The sequence below is a fragment of the Myripristis murdjan genome, chromosome 20 (genome assembly GCF_902150065.1).
Source record: "Myripristis murdjan chromosome 20, fMyrMur1.1, whole genome shotgun sequence".
NCBI classification, from domain to species: Eukaryota; Metazoa; Chordata; class Actinopteri; order Holocentriformes; family Holocentridae; genus Myripristis; species Myripristis murdjan.
The window spans coordinates 22,613,647-22,627,957 of NC_043999.1; the positions used below are offsets into that span (position 1 = coordinate 22,613,647).

Consider the following 14,311-nt stretch of genomic DNA (forward strand, 5'->3'; position numbering starts at 1 on the left):
ACAGCATACATTTTTTTCATTGATTTACATCAAAATATGTTCATGGTGAAAATTAAACAGACGTTAAACTGCTGAGAATCCACTGGCAAATTTATCCACATCCTCCCACAACCATCCAAGCCAAAGTGATTGTACTTGTACAACTGGTCAGATTATCTGGTTAATTCAGTCATGTGTTATGCCATATAAATGGATCAGGACGAGCCGAGCTGAACAGACACGAGGCAGGGTGGTGGGGATGAGGTTGGTTTAATTAGAAATCCCATTTGTCAGGGCTGAACTCTTCTTAGAACTGAAACATGTCGTATGCAAACCAGATTATCAGAGCGGGTTGTCTCTTTATAGAATCATGTAAACAGTGTAATCGCACTGTTGCCCTGCTCTGTTTGCAGTGGTGACATTGTTACGCACAAGTAAATGAAAGTAACCGCTGTCTCTTTTCCCGAAAGAGTCTCACCTTGCTGAAAGTTGTTTGGTGGTTGCTCTGGCATGTAGTTTTGGGTGTGTGATTGTAGCATAGGTTTTCTGTCCTTGGCATCCATGGCCATTTGAGCAAATGTAAAGCAGATGGGCTGGCTAGTCTGTCCTCACTGCCACTAATCAGGTGCTAAATATCCATCAATCTGCACTGATAGCCCTGCCCCCCTTTTTCATTCCCCATTCATCCAGCCCACCCTCCCTCCAACTCTTACACACTACCCCGCTCATTACCACCATAAAGTCCATATGAGTGTAATCCAAAAAAGCTGAACTGGCACGCAACATTTTCTAGTAAACAGAAAAAAAAGATGACTGGTTGCTCTACATGATCAAACACATCAAAAATATGTGGGGTGCTCATGGAAACAGGGAAAATAGAGTGCGTCCAACAAGAAGGCACTCCAGGCACTCCAACTGTAAAACCATGTAACAGCAAGGAAGGAAATATTAAAAAGCCTTTATTGTTGTCGCAAAATCATTTAAAAGCCAACATTTTTCAACCACTGGATGCATTAAAGTATCCTAGTCTCAATGAGGACATAGACTTCACATGTTTTCTGTGACTGTTTCTTTATTTTCCATTTATGATGTACATGTATATATTTCTGTGTGATCTCATCTCATGTTTTTTGTTTTTTCATTATTTCTCGTTTGTTTAACTGTCATGATATTCTCTGGGCCATGTGATTGCCTCCCATTGGCTCTTACAGCTATGTAGTGAGCTCACACCTTTATTGTCTGTTTTAAGGCCCTGATGAAGACCTACAGTGGTTGAAATATGCTGACTTTTTAATGATTTTGACACTGTAATAAAGTTTTTTTTTTTTTCATATATATATATATATATATATATATTTCTTCCTTGCTGTTACATTTTCTTACATTTGGAGTGCCTGAATTGCCCTCTTGTTTGAGGAACACCCTAGTTTTCCAAAAAACATAAAAAAGGACTTCAAAATGGCTCTAAATAGCTTGTGCTCATTTGAAGTCAAACTTACTGAGGGTCCAGAAGACCCTTTATCTGGTTACTACAGTGGAGATGAACAGGTTCCATCCACGTTTTGACTGACATTAGTGTGAGAACAATAGCGAGAAAAACAGCGAGTTACATTTGAGCAAACAATGTTCTTGTTAAGCTTCTACAGGAGGCATGCCACTTAGTCCTGTTTGCGTTTTGGGGTCCAGGGATGGATTAAAAAAATGCTGCCCCACCATTAAGCAACATAAACTGCTGGGAACACCTAAATATCTCGAGATGTTTAATTCAAGTCTATGGAGAAAGATCTTGCTTGGATCTTGTTTGGCCAGTATGGGACTTGCTTTGAGAAAGGTCAGTTCTAGGGGTACTGCCACTGTCCAACTAAGGGTTTATTTATACCTTGTTTCTTGATCTCTCTTGACAAAAAGATGCACTACACCTGCATTTGCACTTGTTGCCCTGTCATTTGCTGGGCTGTTCCATGTGTTTAACCACTGCAAAAACATGGCAGCATGCATCTTGAAGTGCCAGTTCACATCTCAGTCAAGCTGGCTAACTTCTGTTTGGGAAAAGGGATATGTGTGTTAACATACTTGATGTAATGATGTGTAATTATTCCGACAGCTGTTTTAGTTTCAGTATAGCAACTTACTTTTTTACAGCGTGTAACAGTTTAAAATCCAGTGGTCGTGATGGTAATGGATGTAATTCATGTCATGGGAAATAACATCAAATCCTCTATGGCTTCGGCGGTTTTCTGCGCAAATTGAAAACCTTATGAAGCATTGGAAATCTGGCAAGATGGCTAAAAAAACACCAACTCACCTCTACAACCTGAACTAGAAACTGCAACACTCTGACTATCATTTTATCCCAGTCCTGAAATGCACTCACTTGTTGCCAGTGTGTAGAGTGACGAATACCTAAATACTGAAAGTTTTATTGCTAGCAGTGAGCCTGTGGCGTACCAGGTTGTCAACACTTGGCACACAAATTCTGCTCAACTCAAACAAAGAGAGTCGATTATTCAGTTAAACAGATTCTTTTGCCACCCTCCACCACAGCTTCAGTACTGCAGTTGGATCATCGTGGATCATGCTGATAAAAGTTACGGTGCAGATGGGGTTGTTATATGTAAGCCGTGGATTTATGCGTTCACAAATAGACACATACACACGCACAAAAGTTGGGGAAGGCACTCTACACGGCTCCTATTTTTACGTCGCCCTTGTGCTTACAGATCAGTTGAGAAATGTGACAGAAATCGGATTTTAAGTGCTGCGGAGAAACAATGCCGCGTCTCTCATTTGGCGGCTCAGCGGCATTCAATCCGAAGCTCGCCAGAAGACAGCGAGAGAAAGATAGAGACGGGAGAAAGATAGGCGGGTGGTAAAAGGAGGAGGGAGAGAAATAGGGAAAGGCAGTAAGAAAGGAGGAAGAGGCGAGCGAGAGACAGAGAGAGTCAATGATTTCCCCCAGCGCCTGTTTCAATAGTGTCTCCCGTCGCTCATCTGACCCATTCGTTATGCTGAGCCATGGGGAAATCTGATTGGGCTCATTACCCTCTCCTCAGAACTGATACAGGAAGTGCAAGGGGAGAGAGGGAGAGAGAGAAAGAGAGAGAGAGAGAGACACCCTCTTATCCAGCTCATTGTGAATGGGCACCACCGCCAACGTTGTCACTATCAGGAGGGATATGGCCATCTGCCAAGGCACTCCCTATCTAACCTGGCTCTCCTCTGCCTCCCTGCCTTTGTGCTGTGGAAACAAATGAGTGTTGTCTCCTCTCACAATATCATGGTGCAGTGGGGGATGGACTTAGTGAACTGAGACTATTGGCTCGCATTGGTTGATTCATTCGACCTGCTGGTGAATGAGGAGGCTAGGAAGGGAGGTAGCGTGAAGGGCATGTAAGGTAACAATGTCCAAGTCGGCGGTGGTGATGTGCATTTGCCAAACTTTAAAGCTGCACTCGGCAAGATTATTATTTAAGCAAGGACACACAGTGTCGTAGGTGGGAGGCACCCGACACAGCTGAGAAAAGGAAGGTGCTGTTTTGTGTCCTCTGTGTCTGTGCCTTAGACCCTGAATCCAGAAGTCCCAAACAGTGAGTCCCTAGCATGTTGAGTGCCAGGACTCATGGGAACAGATGGGCTAACTGGGAATGAATGAATGAAGGAATGAATGAGTTACTTTCTAGATCCATGAGGTGCTCTTCTTCAAATACAGCTGTTAGTCTGAAGCAGGGTCACTGGTTGAGACAACCAGTGACCAACCGCCTCAACCCATCACGTAATACCTTGTGTAGAAGCCAAAGACACGCGTCCAGTTTTACAAACCTGTGTCCAACCTGAGCCCGTAAAGCTCAGTTCTGCATCAGACCTGTTACCTGCAATTTTCCCTGAATCAGTTGTGATGTAATCTGACACATTAACACAAGATCCACAACCTGACCTGTACCAGCTATCAAATACATCACTGATGTCATTCTTACCATCTGTAATCAATCTGAATTTCTCCCAGATCTAAACCTGTTTTATGGTGGATCTAGACTTGTTTTTGGATCTGGATCAGGACCTGTTTTTTATGTGGCCATTGGCCTGCTTTTTTAATTATTTGTTTTTATTTATTGTTGCACAGTTAAACAAAATGGTTGTAGTGACTATCATTACTCTAATTGAAACTGTATCTCAGTTGAAATTTTCTGACATGCTATAATGGAGAATATGATGGGCCTTGGGATGGAAAAGGTTGGAAAGGATAGAAAGGTGTCGCTTCATGTCAGCATCGACATCAGCTTTGCTAATTTGGTGTGCTGGCAAGGCAGCTAGGGAATAATCCTAAGAACAAACTCAGGTCAAAGAAAAGGGTTGATATTTTCCATTCCTGCCCTAAATAAGAAACTTACTCTCTGTTGCAGCTTCTTGTTCTAGCCTTCAAACACAGTCCAACAGAGCCCTCATATTTGGCCTCAAAAACCATTATCAGCCTAAATGTACTTTTTGAAAATGGGAAACTCACAGCACAGTCAAATATGTCTTGAAATTGTCCACCCAAAAAATGGTTGCAAATGGTACTTTCTAACAAGTTGATATTGCTTTGTCTACAGTTCTCTTGCTAAGTTGGCTAAATATTTTTTGAGGGTGACAGTGAGGGCGGTGTTGGACTGTGCTGCAGCAGATGACAGGTTTCCCATTGCTGTGGTTACACTGTGCCATGTATGATTAGGAATGATGGGTATCATTTTTAATACCACCTGGATTGAAAAATAAAAACCTGGTTGTATTTTGCTGCACTGATTACAAGATAAAACTTCAAGTGCTTAGAGATGACAGCAGGTGGGGTCAAGGTAAAGCCAAAATCTCTGGGTCACAATAAACTTTGGAAAACAAATACAGCCATAACAAATATGTATTCAGCAATGGACCTCCATGATGGCAGCCATGGTTGCTATTGCAGATTTGTTCTGATTGACGTTAGTTATCTGTGACTCACATTTGGGGCCACCAACATGCAAAGTTACCTTGAGCAACTTTCAATTTTTAGAATTTATCGCTGGCTTCATCATCACATTACATTACAACGGTAGCATAGATGTGTGTGGAAAAGGATTAAGACCGCATGAAAAATGTGAGGTTTAATTCTCAGAACTCGTCTCTAATCTCATAAGTTGTTTGCAGAATTGTGACTTTATTTGGCCGTAATTCTCCTCCATATCTAGGTGACTGAACTGAATTGCATGTGCTCGCTACTATTCAGATTATGAGGCTGAAGTGTATCTCTTTGAAAATCGATCACGTTGCATTCTGTGAACCGCTGACAAACACACTTGCTATTACAATAGGCCGCGTGCAAGACAAAGCAGGCAGTCAACAAAGATCGGAGGTGGCATTTCAGAGATAACCTGCAACCTCTCGCCTTACCTGCATGCTGTTGATTCATCCTCCAGGTTATGAAAAACATCATTATATTCTCTACTCAAGAGGTACTTCTTGAGATTTTTTAAATGAACTACGGTCCATTGAGAGTGAGAAGAATAGTATTTCAGTGTTGCTTTGAAATTATATAGACCTGAAGAGCTCTATACAGAAGAGCGCTATTCTGACTGTAAGCCGAGTCCTCTAAATAATTATCCTGCGATGCAGAATGAAAAGATTCCATTCATCCTTTCTGCAGCCTTACCTGATTGTCCAAGACATCAGGAAGCAGCAGGGACGATGGGTAAAAGTTGTTTTTTCTGTACGTATTTGAGTCCCAACCTCCTGGTGTTCTTTTCAGCAAAGACTGTTTTGTGGAGTGCATTCCTCAATTTTCCGCTTCCAGAAAAAATATATAAATAAACAAATAGAAGCTTATTGAAAAGGAACAGGAAGTGAGCAATTTACAATGTTTTTTTTTTAGGATTTGGGCCAACTAAACATGGTTCTAACAGTGGAACAAAGTACTTCTTGGTTATTTGATATCATAATCCAAGTGGTGAATCATCTCTGGCCAAGTTTGTCATCCAGAGGTAAAAACAGTGTTTTGGGCCAGACATCAAGATAAACAACAATAATTCTGTTCTGTCCTGTGCTGGGAAGTAAAAAAAAATCCACTCACAGCATGAGTAGAATTTCTGTTGCTTTTCATATGAAATAGTCAGTGCTTCATTCACATCAGAAAAATAGTAAAGACTTCTTGTCGAGGGAATATTGTGCAGTAAATTTTATAGAATCTAAAACATTTTTTGTGTCAAGTCAATAATGTATTGAGCTGCTCACCTCTCTTTATGTGCTCTGAACCTGCAGGCTGCAGTGTTTGTTAACTGCATCAGAAGTCATTCCTGGTTTTGAATCTGGTGCCATATTGTCTTTCCTGTGTGCATCTGGTGGCACTGAGCTTGGTATCTCATGGTCCAGTGGGCCTTTCGACTTGGCAGGAGCTGTCGAGTGGGTGGTTTAGACCTTAGGCACAACACGATGATCAAATATACATTACAGGCATTGCAGGCAACGAAAGCTTAGGCTCCTGTGTGTTAATTGCTGTCCTCACTGTGCCCTGTGTTTTCATGCTTGATGTGGGCATGTCATTCACGGTCTAAAAGAACAGGATACGTTTTGTGTGCAAATGCACAAAAGAATGATGCACTGTACCTGCTTTTGTATCCAGTGGACCTTTTAACACCTCTAATTTTACCGTTTTATAAACACATCAGACAGCCATGCCTTTTTTGCTGTGAATTGGCCTTTAGGGGCTCAAAAACAATACAGACTGATTTGAAAATCGTCTGGATAATGACCCTGCTGGCCGAGGGAGTCATTTAGGGCCAAATTGCTGCTTGTGTTCGTCTTTAGTCCGTAATTAGGTCAGAATGCAAATGCTTGTATTGTGCTGTTGGCCCATGAGGACTGCATGCACAGCTCCAGCTTCAGTGTTTAGAGTGTATCCATGTGTGTCGGAGTGACTCATTGAGCCCTTCTAGTGCAATTGAACTGTGAGGAGCGAGCGCTGGGAGACAGGCTCATTCACAACCTCACACTCTTATCAAAACATGTTCATTACACTGTAATGTGGCACCCCGTTTATGCCGTATTCAGCTCACTGTAATTGTTACCACTGCAGGCCTAAATGCTGTGTTTCCAGTGCCTCAGTGAAGGCACAGAGACTTTCAGGGCGTCTTTGACCTCCGGCTCACCCTCCGTATCCTCTGGCATCCACCCTCCTCCCTTTCTTCTTCTTCTTGCAGCCGTGCTCCTCATCCTCTTCCATCAGGACTTCTCCATTTACCCCCCTGCTTCCTCCAGCTCCCTGCCTCTTCCCGCCTCTCCCCCACCTCTGTCTTTCTAACTATTGATCATTAGCTGATGTTGGGAAGAGAGAGGAGTGTAATTAGGGAGCCAGACTGGTCTGTCAATTCTGTTCAGCACTGCATGGAGAGCACCAGACCGAGCGATGGCCCTAATAGGGCTTCACACTGTAAACAACACGCACACCTGGACAGCAGCAGGCACCGGGGGAGAAGCAGCAGAGAGCCGCCGTCCACAAGTTATCACAACTTAAGTGAAGTCTTTCACTAAAGCTGTAGCTTGTGTGCATCTCTTTGAATACCTCTGGGAGGGCTGGGCGATGTGGGCAAAATCAAACATCCGAATATGTTTTAACCAAATACTTTATTAATACTCTATTATTATTGTCACGATACTGTAAGGATGCTTAGTGGTGCTTTCACTAAATGTTTACACAAATTAGATTTTTGAGCAGCTGTTACTAATGTGGATATGATGACCAAACAGGTAGAAGTGAATAAGACAAGAGCTGCAACAGACCATTACTTCTGAAATTTGCATCCCTTTATTGTAATCCCACATGACACCTAGTCTTACTGATGGAGTGACGATGAGATGAGAATGGGGGAAATTGGGAGCAGGGGAGTTGGGGGTGGGCTTGGTTGCGTAGCCATGATGGGCGTGGCATCCAGTACATTACATTTATTATATTTATTATTTTGTTATACATGGAGTCATCCTCTTGCTTAAAGAAGGAGCAGACCAACATGTAGGCCTGGAAGAGTTCCTGTGGGTTTCTTGCTGCCGAGCATGCAGTTGGGCGTCTGCCTCCCCTCCATGTGAAATGCCACATTCTTTCCTGCAGACTTTGCAAAATGCTTTGTTTGGATCTCATGAGACAGCAATGATCCATGGGTATTTCCCTCCCTACTCCGTGGTACCTGCATTAATGTCCTTGTTTTTCGGCTGGATGTTCACCAGGTCCCAGGACACCAAGCTCCATGTCCACAATGGATAATTTAATTTCCCTCCATTAATGTTTTAAGTCAGCATCGTCAAAGCTATATATTGCTGCAATGCAACACTACTGTACATAGCTAAAAATAAATAAATAAATAAATACTACAACAGCCATAATTCATGTCGGCTGTGGACATAAAGCTATTACATGAAATTTACATGAAATATTGCAAATGCAATTGAATTTTTACTGCAAACTCCAAAAACATTCAGTTGCATGCAAGCAAATTGCTTTGAAAAAGTTTCATGTTTAACCTTGCCCTAACTGTGTGTTTAGACCAAATACAAAGTGTTGTGTGTTGAGAGCTGAGTGCAGGTTTTTCATGCCATGCAATGACATACACAGTCAATACAAAGATGTGAATACACACAAATTCACGCTGGGCGACAAAAATGACATGGAAACAGGAAATTCACTTCATTCGCGTATTTGTGTGAGTTGAAAATTTTCAGCTGGAGTGATAAATTTGCGACTGTATTTGAACAAGTCTGCGACATGAAAATTCACTTAACAGTTCACGTAAAAATCCACGTAACAGTGCCCATCTGTGGACAACACCAAAATAATGTTTCACAACCGGATCAGTATTTAATGTTTTATTAGGCTACAGCTAATTAAACTCAGGTTTAGTCTACTTTTCAGCACAAACAGGACAACATTCAGGATTTGGGACAACTGCTTGTAATTTGGGACTGTCCTGAATTATTCAGGATTGTCCCGAAATATGCGGGATGTGTGGTCACCCTACTTATCGATATAATGTCAATATATTGTGGCGGGGTGTAAAGTGTTTACTGGCATCCTTGTGAGAACAGGTGTGCCTTCTTGTCCATGTGTTAATTGCAGTGTGGGAGACAGAGACAATAACAGATAGCGTACAGTGCATGCAGGCTCATGTGCAAACGCCGGCTCACAAATGTTGTGCTTCTGTTCCCGTGTTGCGCCGATACTGGTGCAACATGGGAACAGAGATTTCCAGAGCTTTCATCAATAAAACTATCAAAACATCTCAACCGCTGCCCTCTTGTTGACTCTGCGTCTCTTGTCTCTCCTCCAGAGAAAGTCAGTATGCTGTCAGCATTGATCGCTCCCTTCAAGTACATGAGCCCTGGGACCAGCAGCACGGAGGACGAGGACAGTTTAAGTAAGCTGCTGCCTCTTTTCTTTCTCTCTGGCAGCGCACTGCCACTGTATTAATTATTTGGGAAATGTGCCATTTGATATCTCACTGGTGTCAGATTGTGGCATAATAGCTAAAATCCCTATAATCATATGAAAGAGACCCATCAAATATTAATTTCAATTTTTTTGTGATAAATAAGTCATTATGTAGGTACTTGCTGTGATAACTGAAACATCATCCAGTTAAACTACACTCTGCTTCTGCCCGCCAGTGAATGTCAGCTGTTGATCCCAGTGTCCCATTTCACCATTAACATTCCTGACAAGATCTGAATGCCCTATTTTTGTTCATTTCCCATTAGAAATGCAATACGCCACCTCTTTCCCGTAACTAGGTTTGAAGAGCGTGTCACAACTGCTCAGACTTTGTACTCATGGAGGATAGAAGTGTGAAATAAAGCAGGCTACAGACATTTCTTTTATCCTTTCTCAGAAAGTCTGCCACTGGATGCAATCCCCCCCATTACAAATGGGATTGATGCTTTGCATTGGCCACAGGGACAAATGTTTCCCACTTAACGCCATAGATTCAGAACCAATTTGGAGGCAGATTACAGAATGATTGGGCAGATAACGTCCCCATTTTTAGAGGATTTGTATTTGGATTTTAAAACACTTAAATATGATAGAGCCTCATGGTATGAAGTGGGCTCAGCTCAGGGAGATGATTGTAGATTTGTTCATTACCATTTCATTGTGTATCAAGTGGCTCAATCTGCCTTGGGAGATGTTCCTTGATTCATTTTGCTCTGCACAGCATCGATGTGAATGTCAGCGCTCACACAGTAATGACTGCATTTCTGGGCTCTTGTGTTACGAGTAGTTTTCTCATTCTGAATTACATTGTTCTTGTTTTTGCTGTTTTTATTGCAGGTACCAGCAGTGCAGAGGTGAAAGAAAATCGGAACATCGGTAACTTAGAGGATCGCTCTATTGGATCTGGCGAGCGCCAATCACTTTTTTGCTCTGACTCAGCGAGAGGCGGGACTTCTGGTCTGAAGAGAAAACGGCCGCTGGAGGAAGACAACAACGGGCACCTCTGTCAACTCCGCTTGATCTACAAGAAGCTGTCCTGGTCAGAGGCACCAAAGAATGCCTTGGTACAGCTCAATGAGCTCCGGCCGGGCCTCCAGTACCGCATGGTCTCCCAAACCGGCCCCGTCCACGCTCCCATCTTCTCCATTGCTGTGGAGGTTAATGGGCTGACCTTTGAGGGCACAGGCCCCACCAAAAAGAAGGCTAAGATGAGGGCTGCTGAACTGGCCCTCAGGTCCTTCATCCAGTTCCCCAACGCCCCTCAGGCCCACCTGGCAATGGGGAACCTCTCGAACCCCTCGGCCGACTTCACCTCAGACCAGGCTGACTTCCCCGACACTCTCTTCAAAGAGTTTGAGACCTCATCATGCTCCGACGGCCTCGCTCTCTGCACCTCGGCAGCCGAGAGCGAGCTGCTATCTAGTGAGCTACTAAGACACGGCCGGCTGCTCCGCCACACCTTGGACCTGATGGTGCAGGCTCAGCAGAGGCTGGGCGGAATTGTTCCAGAGCCCGAGGTTCTCAAGAGCCCCGTGGCGTTGCTCAATGAGCTCCGGCCAGGCCTGCGCTACGCCTGTCTATCGGAGCGAGCTGAGGGCCGGCGGCTACGTAGCTTCGTGATGGCGGTGCGCGTGGACGGGCGGATATTTGAGGGCTGCGGTCGCAGCAAGAAGCTGGCCAAGACCCAGGCAGCCCAGTGTGCTCTTCAGGCCCTCTTCAACATCAGGACAGCCCCTGAGGGGAGGACAGGCCTCAAAGCCAGCAGGAAGAGTTGCCCTCATTTACCCCAGGTGAGTAGAGACACGTCCCCAGCGTCTGTCTTCAGCTTAGCTTCCTTGGCAGCCACTCCACTTCCTACAGGGGCCTGTAATGACCAAAACAGCAGGCATGCAGCGGAAAGCCAAACACCTTCCAACAAGTAATTAAGGAGGAAGGGAGATAGCAGCTAAGAAGAGCAGGGGATGAAAGAAGGAATAGTGGCAACACTGATAAAAGATATGTGTAAGCAAGTTGGCATTTACTTTTGGACAGAAAAAGTAGCACATATAGAGGAAAAAAAAAACATACATATACAAGCTTATGTGTATGTGTGTGTGTGTGTATGTGCATGTGTGTGTGTGTGTTTGTATCTGTGCATCATGTGTGTTGCACGGCCTGGGTTTTGCGTAAACAATATCTGTTTGTTGATCTAGTCAAACAGAAAAAGCATGTAAATGAAGCTAATTATTGTCCTTGTGCCTCTGACACAAGAGAAATCGGCATCACTCCCAAAATTAGTTTTTTTTCCCTAGTCTTGTGTGTTTGTAGAGCTGTAATTAGGAGAGTTTTGTAATTTTGCACAATCTCTTGTTTCCTCATGTGTGGCATCTCAGTGTCTACAAACATTAATTCAATCTGTTGCCCAAAGGAGATAGAAAAGCAAAGAGCAAATCGACAAACAAACCACCGTGCCCAATCCCGTGCTCATTTACCCAAATATGTAAATAGCAATCAGAGTGAGGAAACTAGTTTTGAGGAACTTGAGGAAATTGGAGAGCCTAAAGACACAGTGGCTGGATTGGCTGGCACTGGTTGACAGCTATTTAAAACTTCATTTCAGCTGCAGAATTTCATCTAGAGTAAAACTGCCCTGAGTAGATAGTCACACTGATTTATTCAGTTGTTTACTATTTAAACCTGCACGTTTTTGTAAATCAGGAACATTGTATCCAGGCAATCCAGGTCATTGGCATACAATTTGGCAACTACAAGTGGAACTGCAACTTCCTCTATACAACATTCACTGTTTTTCGTAAATATAACAATAATGCAACAACAATATGTAATGTAGTACACTCTTCTTGATATGTCAAGTGTTATTTAGGAATGTAAAATTTAAACTGTACCCATCCAAAGCATCCCTCCCTTAAAGTCTTCCCTTGAAGGCTTATGTCGACACACACCACAGTGTTGTGTTTCTCCGCATACTGTAGGGTATGTGTCGTATTAACATTCTTTTCCTGCCTTGAAGAAATAAACTGGCAAGAGTGTCCTTCCCCAGAGCACGACATCAACCCAACAAACCTGCACATGTTTGCCTGGGAGAAACTTTTTCTTTTTCTCCCTGCTGCCACGGTGTCTAAAAGGATTTTAAGAGGATTTGCCGCACCCGTTTAGTTCCAGAAAGCACTCGCTTGTGGAATTTCTTGAAAGTCAGCCGTGCTGTCTGCCAGACTGAAGAGGCTTTTTTTTTTTTTTTTTTTTTTTGAAGTGGCAAAGGACAAAAGCACACATATGCACACATGTGTGAATAAACATATGTGACCATGAACCATGTTTTTGTGTGTGTGGGGTGTTACGTGTCTACACCGTTAGATGATGTGCACCCAGTGTCCTCCAGCTACATGTGCACACATGTATGTTTACATGTGTGCAAATCTGCATGCCAGGCACTGATTGCAAGGCGGTGATTGACTAGACTGGAGATGTGAGGCATGGCGTGGGGGCGGTTGCCAACTGTAGCCGGGGGGTAATGCTAACTCTATGGTGCTGTGCCAAGCTAGTGTGCCAGCTAGGTCAGTTCTCTTTCCCAGGAATTCCCTCAGGCTCTACCTGTGGCAGGCCAAAGCTATGTTGATCCCCTACCAAGCACACCACGCTTTCACTGTCTGTGTAGTATTGGGCTGCCTTCAACACACTGCTTGCCTTACACTACAGCCAGGACCAAAGACTCTCTGCAGTTGGTTTCAATGAGAAACCTCTTTGCCAAATGTGTCTCATGTAGCATATTAAAAGGTGCACTATTGGTGCAAAATTCTCAAAGGTCAATCAAAAACGTGGAAAAAACATGTAATCTACCAGTGAGTCAGTCTGACAATGAGAGCCATGCAGCCTCAGCCATCAAAATACGTGCAGTATTTATTCTGCATTTTTTAAAAGGTCCCTCACTTCAGTACCACTTGTTAAGGCTGAGTCCTGATCGCAGCGTCCTGGCTTCGAATCCAATCTCAGGCCATTTGCTGCATGTTGTCCCCTCTCTCTCTCCTGCTTTTTAGAAATGACTAATAAAGCAGAAATGCCAAAAAATAACCTTGAATATATATATACACACACACACACACACACACACATATATATATATATATATATATATATATCTGTGTGTGTGTCTGTGAGTGTGTGTGCTAGATAGCTAGACAGACATCATACCTTAGTTTAACTGACATATATATATGTGTGTGTGTGTGTGTGTGTGTAGACATGTACATAAAAAGGTATGTATATTGAGAAAACAAACAGTGTTGATACATGTTGCAAAAAGAACATTGCAGACAATTTGCTCTGGAAGAACAGTGCCCTCTTCCTGTTTTGTGCCATAAAGCAACACAGCAGATTTCCCGCCAAATCCCACTTGGTGGTACATAATGTGAAATGCACTTTTGAGGATGGTGGAAACTGCCAGTTGTCTCATTTGTGGTCTCATGTATTTACTTATTTTTTGTATAAACCCTGTTGCGAAAACAGTATTGCTACCAAACATCTGCAGATCCATTTGCTCTCAAAGAGCAACACCTTCTTCCTGTTTTCTGCCATGAAGTAACACAACCGACTGCCCACCAAGTCCCACCTGTTGGCACACAATGTAAAATGCAGTGTAGAGCAGGGGTTCTCAACATATTTTGACCCAGAGACCACCATCCTGACTAAGAGGCAACCTGAGGGATCCCCAGGTTGCTTACTTTTACTGTTTACCAAAATTTGCAAAAAGGCTTTTTCATCAGCGTTAATACTTTTAGATACTAGTCAGTAAGTAATATTTGTGGACATGTGTGTGTATATATATATAGGTAGGCCAGAAACACATGACAC

At 43.2% G+C, this 14,311-nt stretch overlaps 1 protein-coding gene across 1 annotated transcript in view; it reads left to right on the top strand.

The window, feature by feature from the left end:
* Positions 1 to 14,311, top strand: part of adarb2 (adenosine deaminase RNA specific B2 (inactive)) — a 181,707-nt gene that overhangs the window by 109,244 nt on the left and 58,152 nt on the right. The window contains exons 2-3 of the mRNA XM_030078758.1: positions 9,303 to 9,389; positions 10,301 to 11,253. Coding sequence (XP_029934618.1) covers positions 9,303 to 9,389; positions 10,301 to 11,253 — 1,040 coding nt within the window. The remainder of the gene's footprint in view (positions 1 to 9,302; positions 9,390 to 10,300; positions 11,254 to 14,311) is intronic.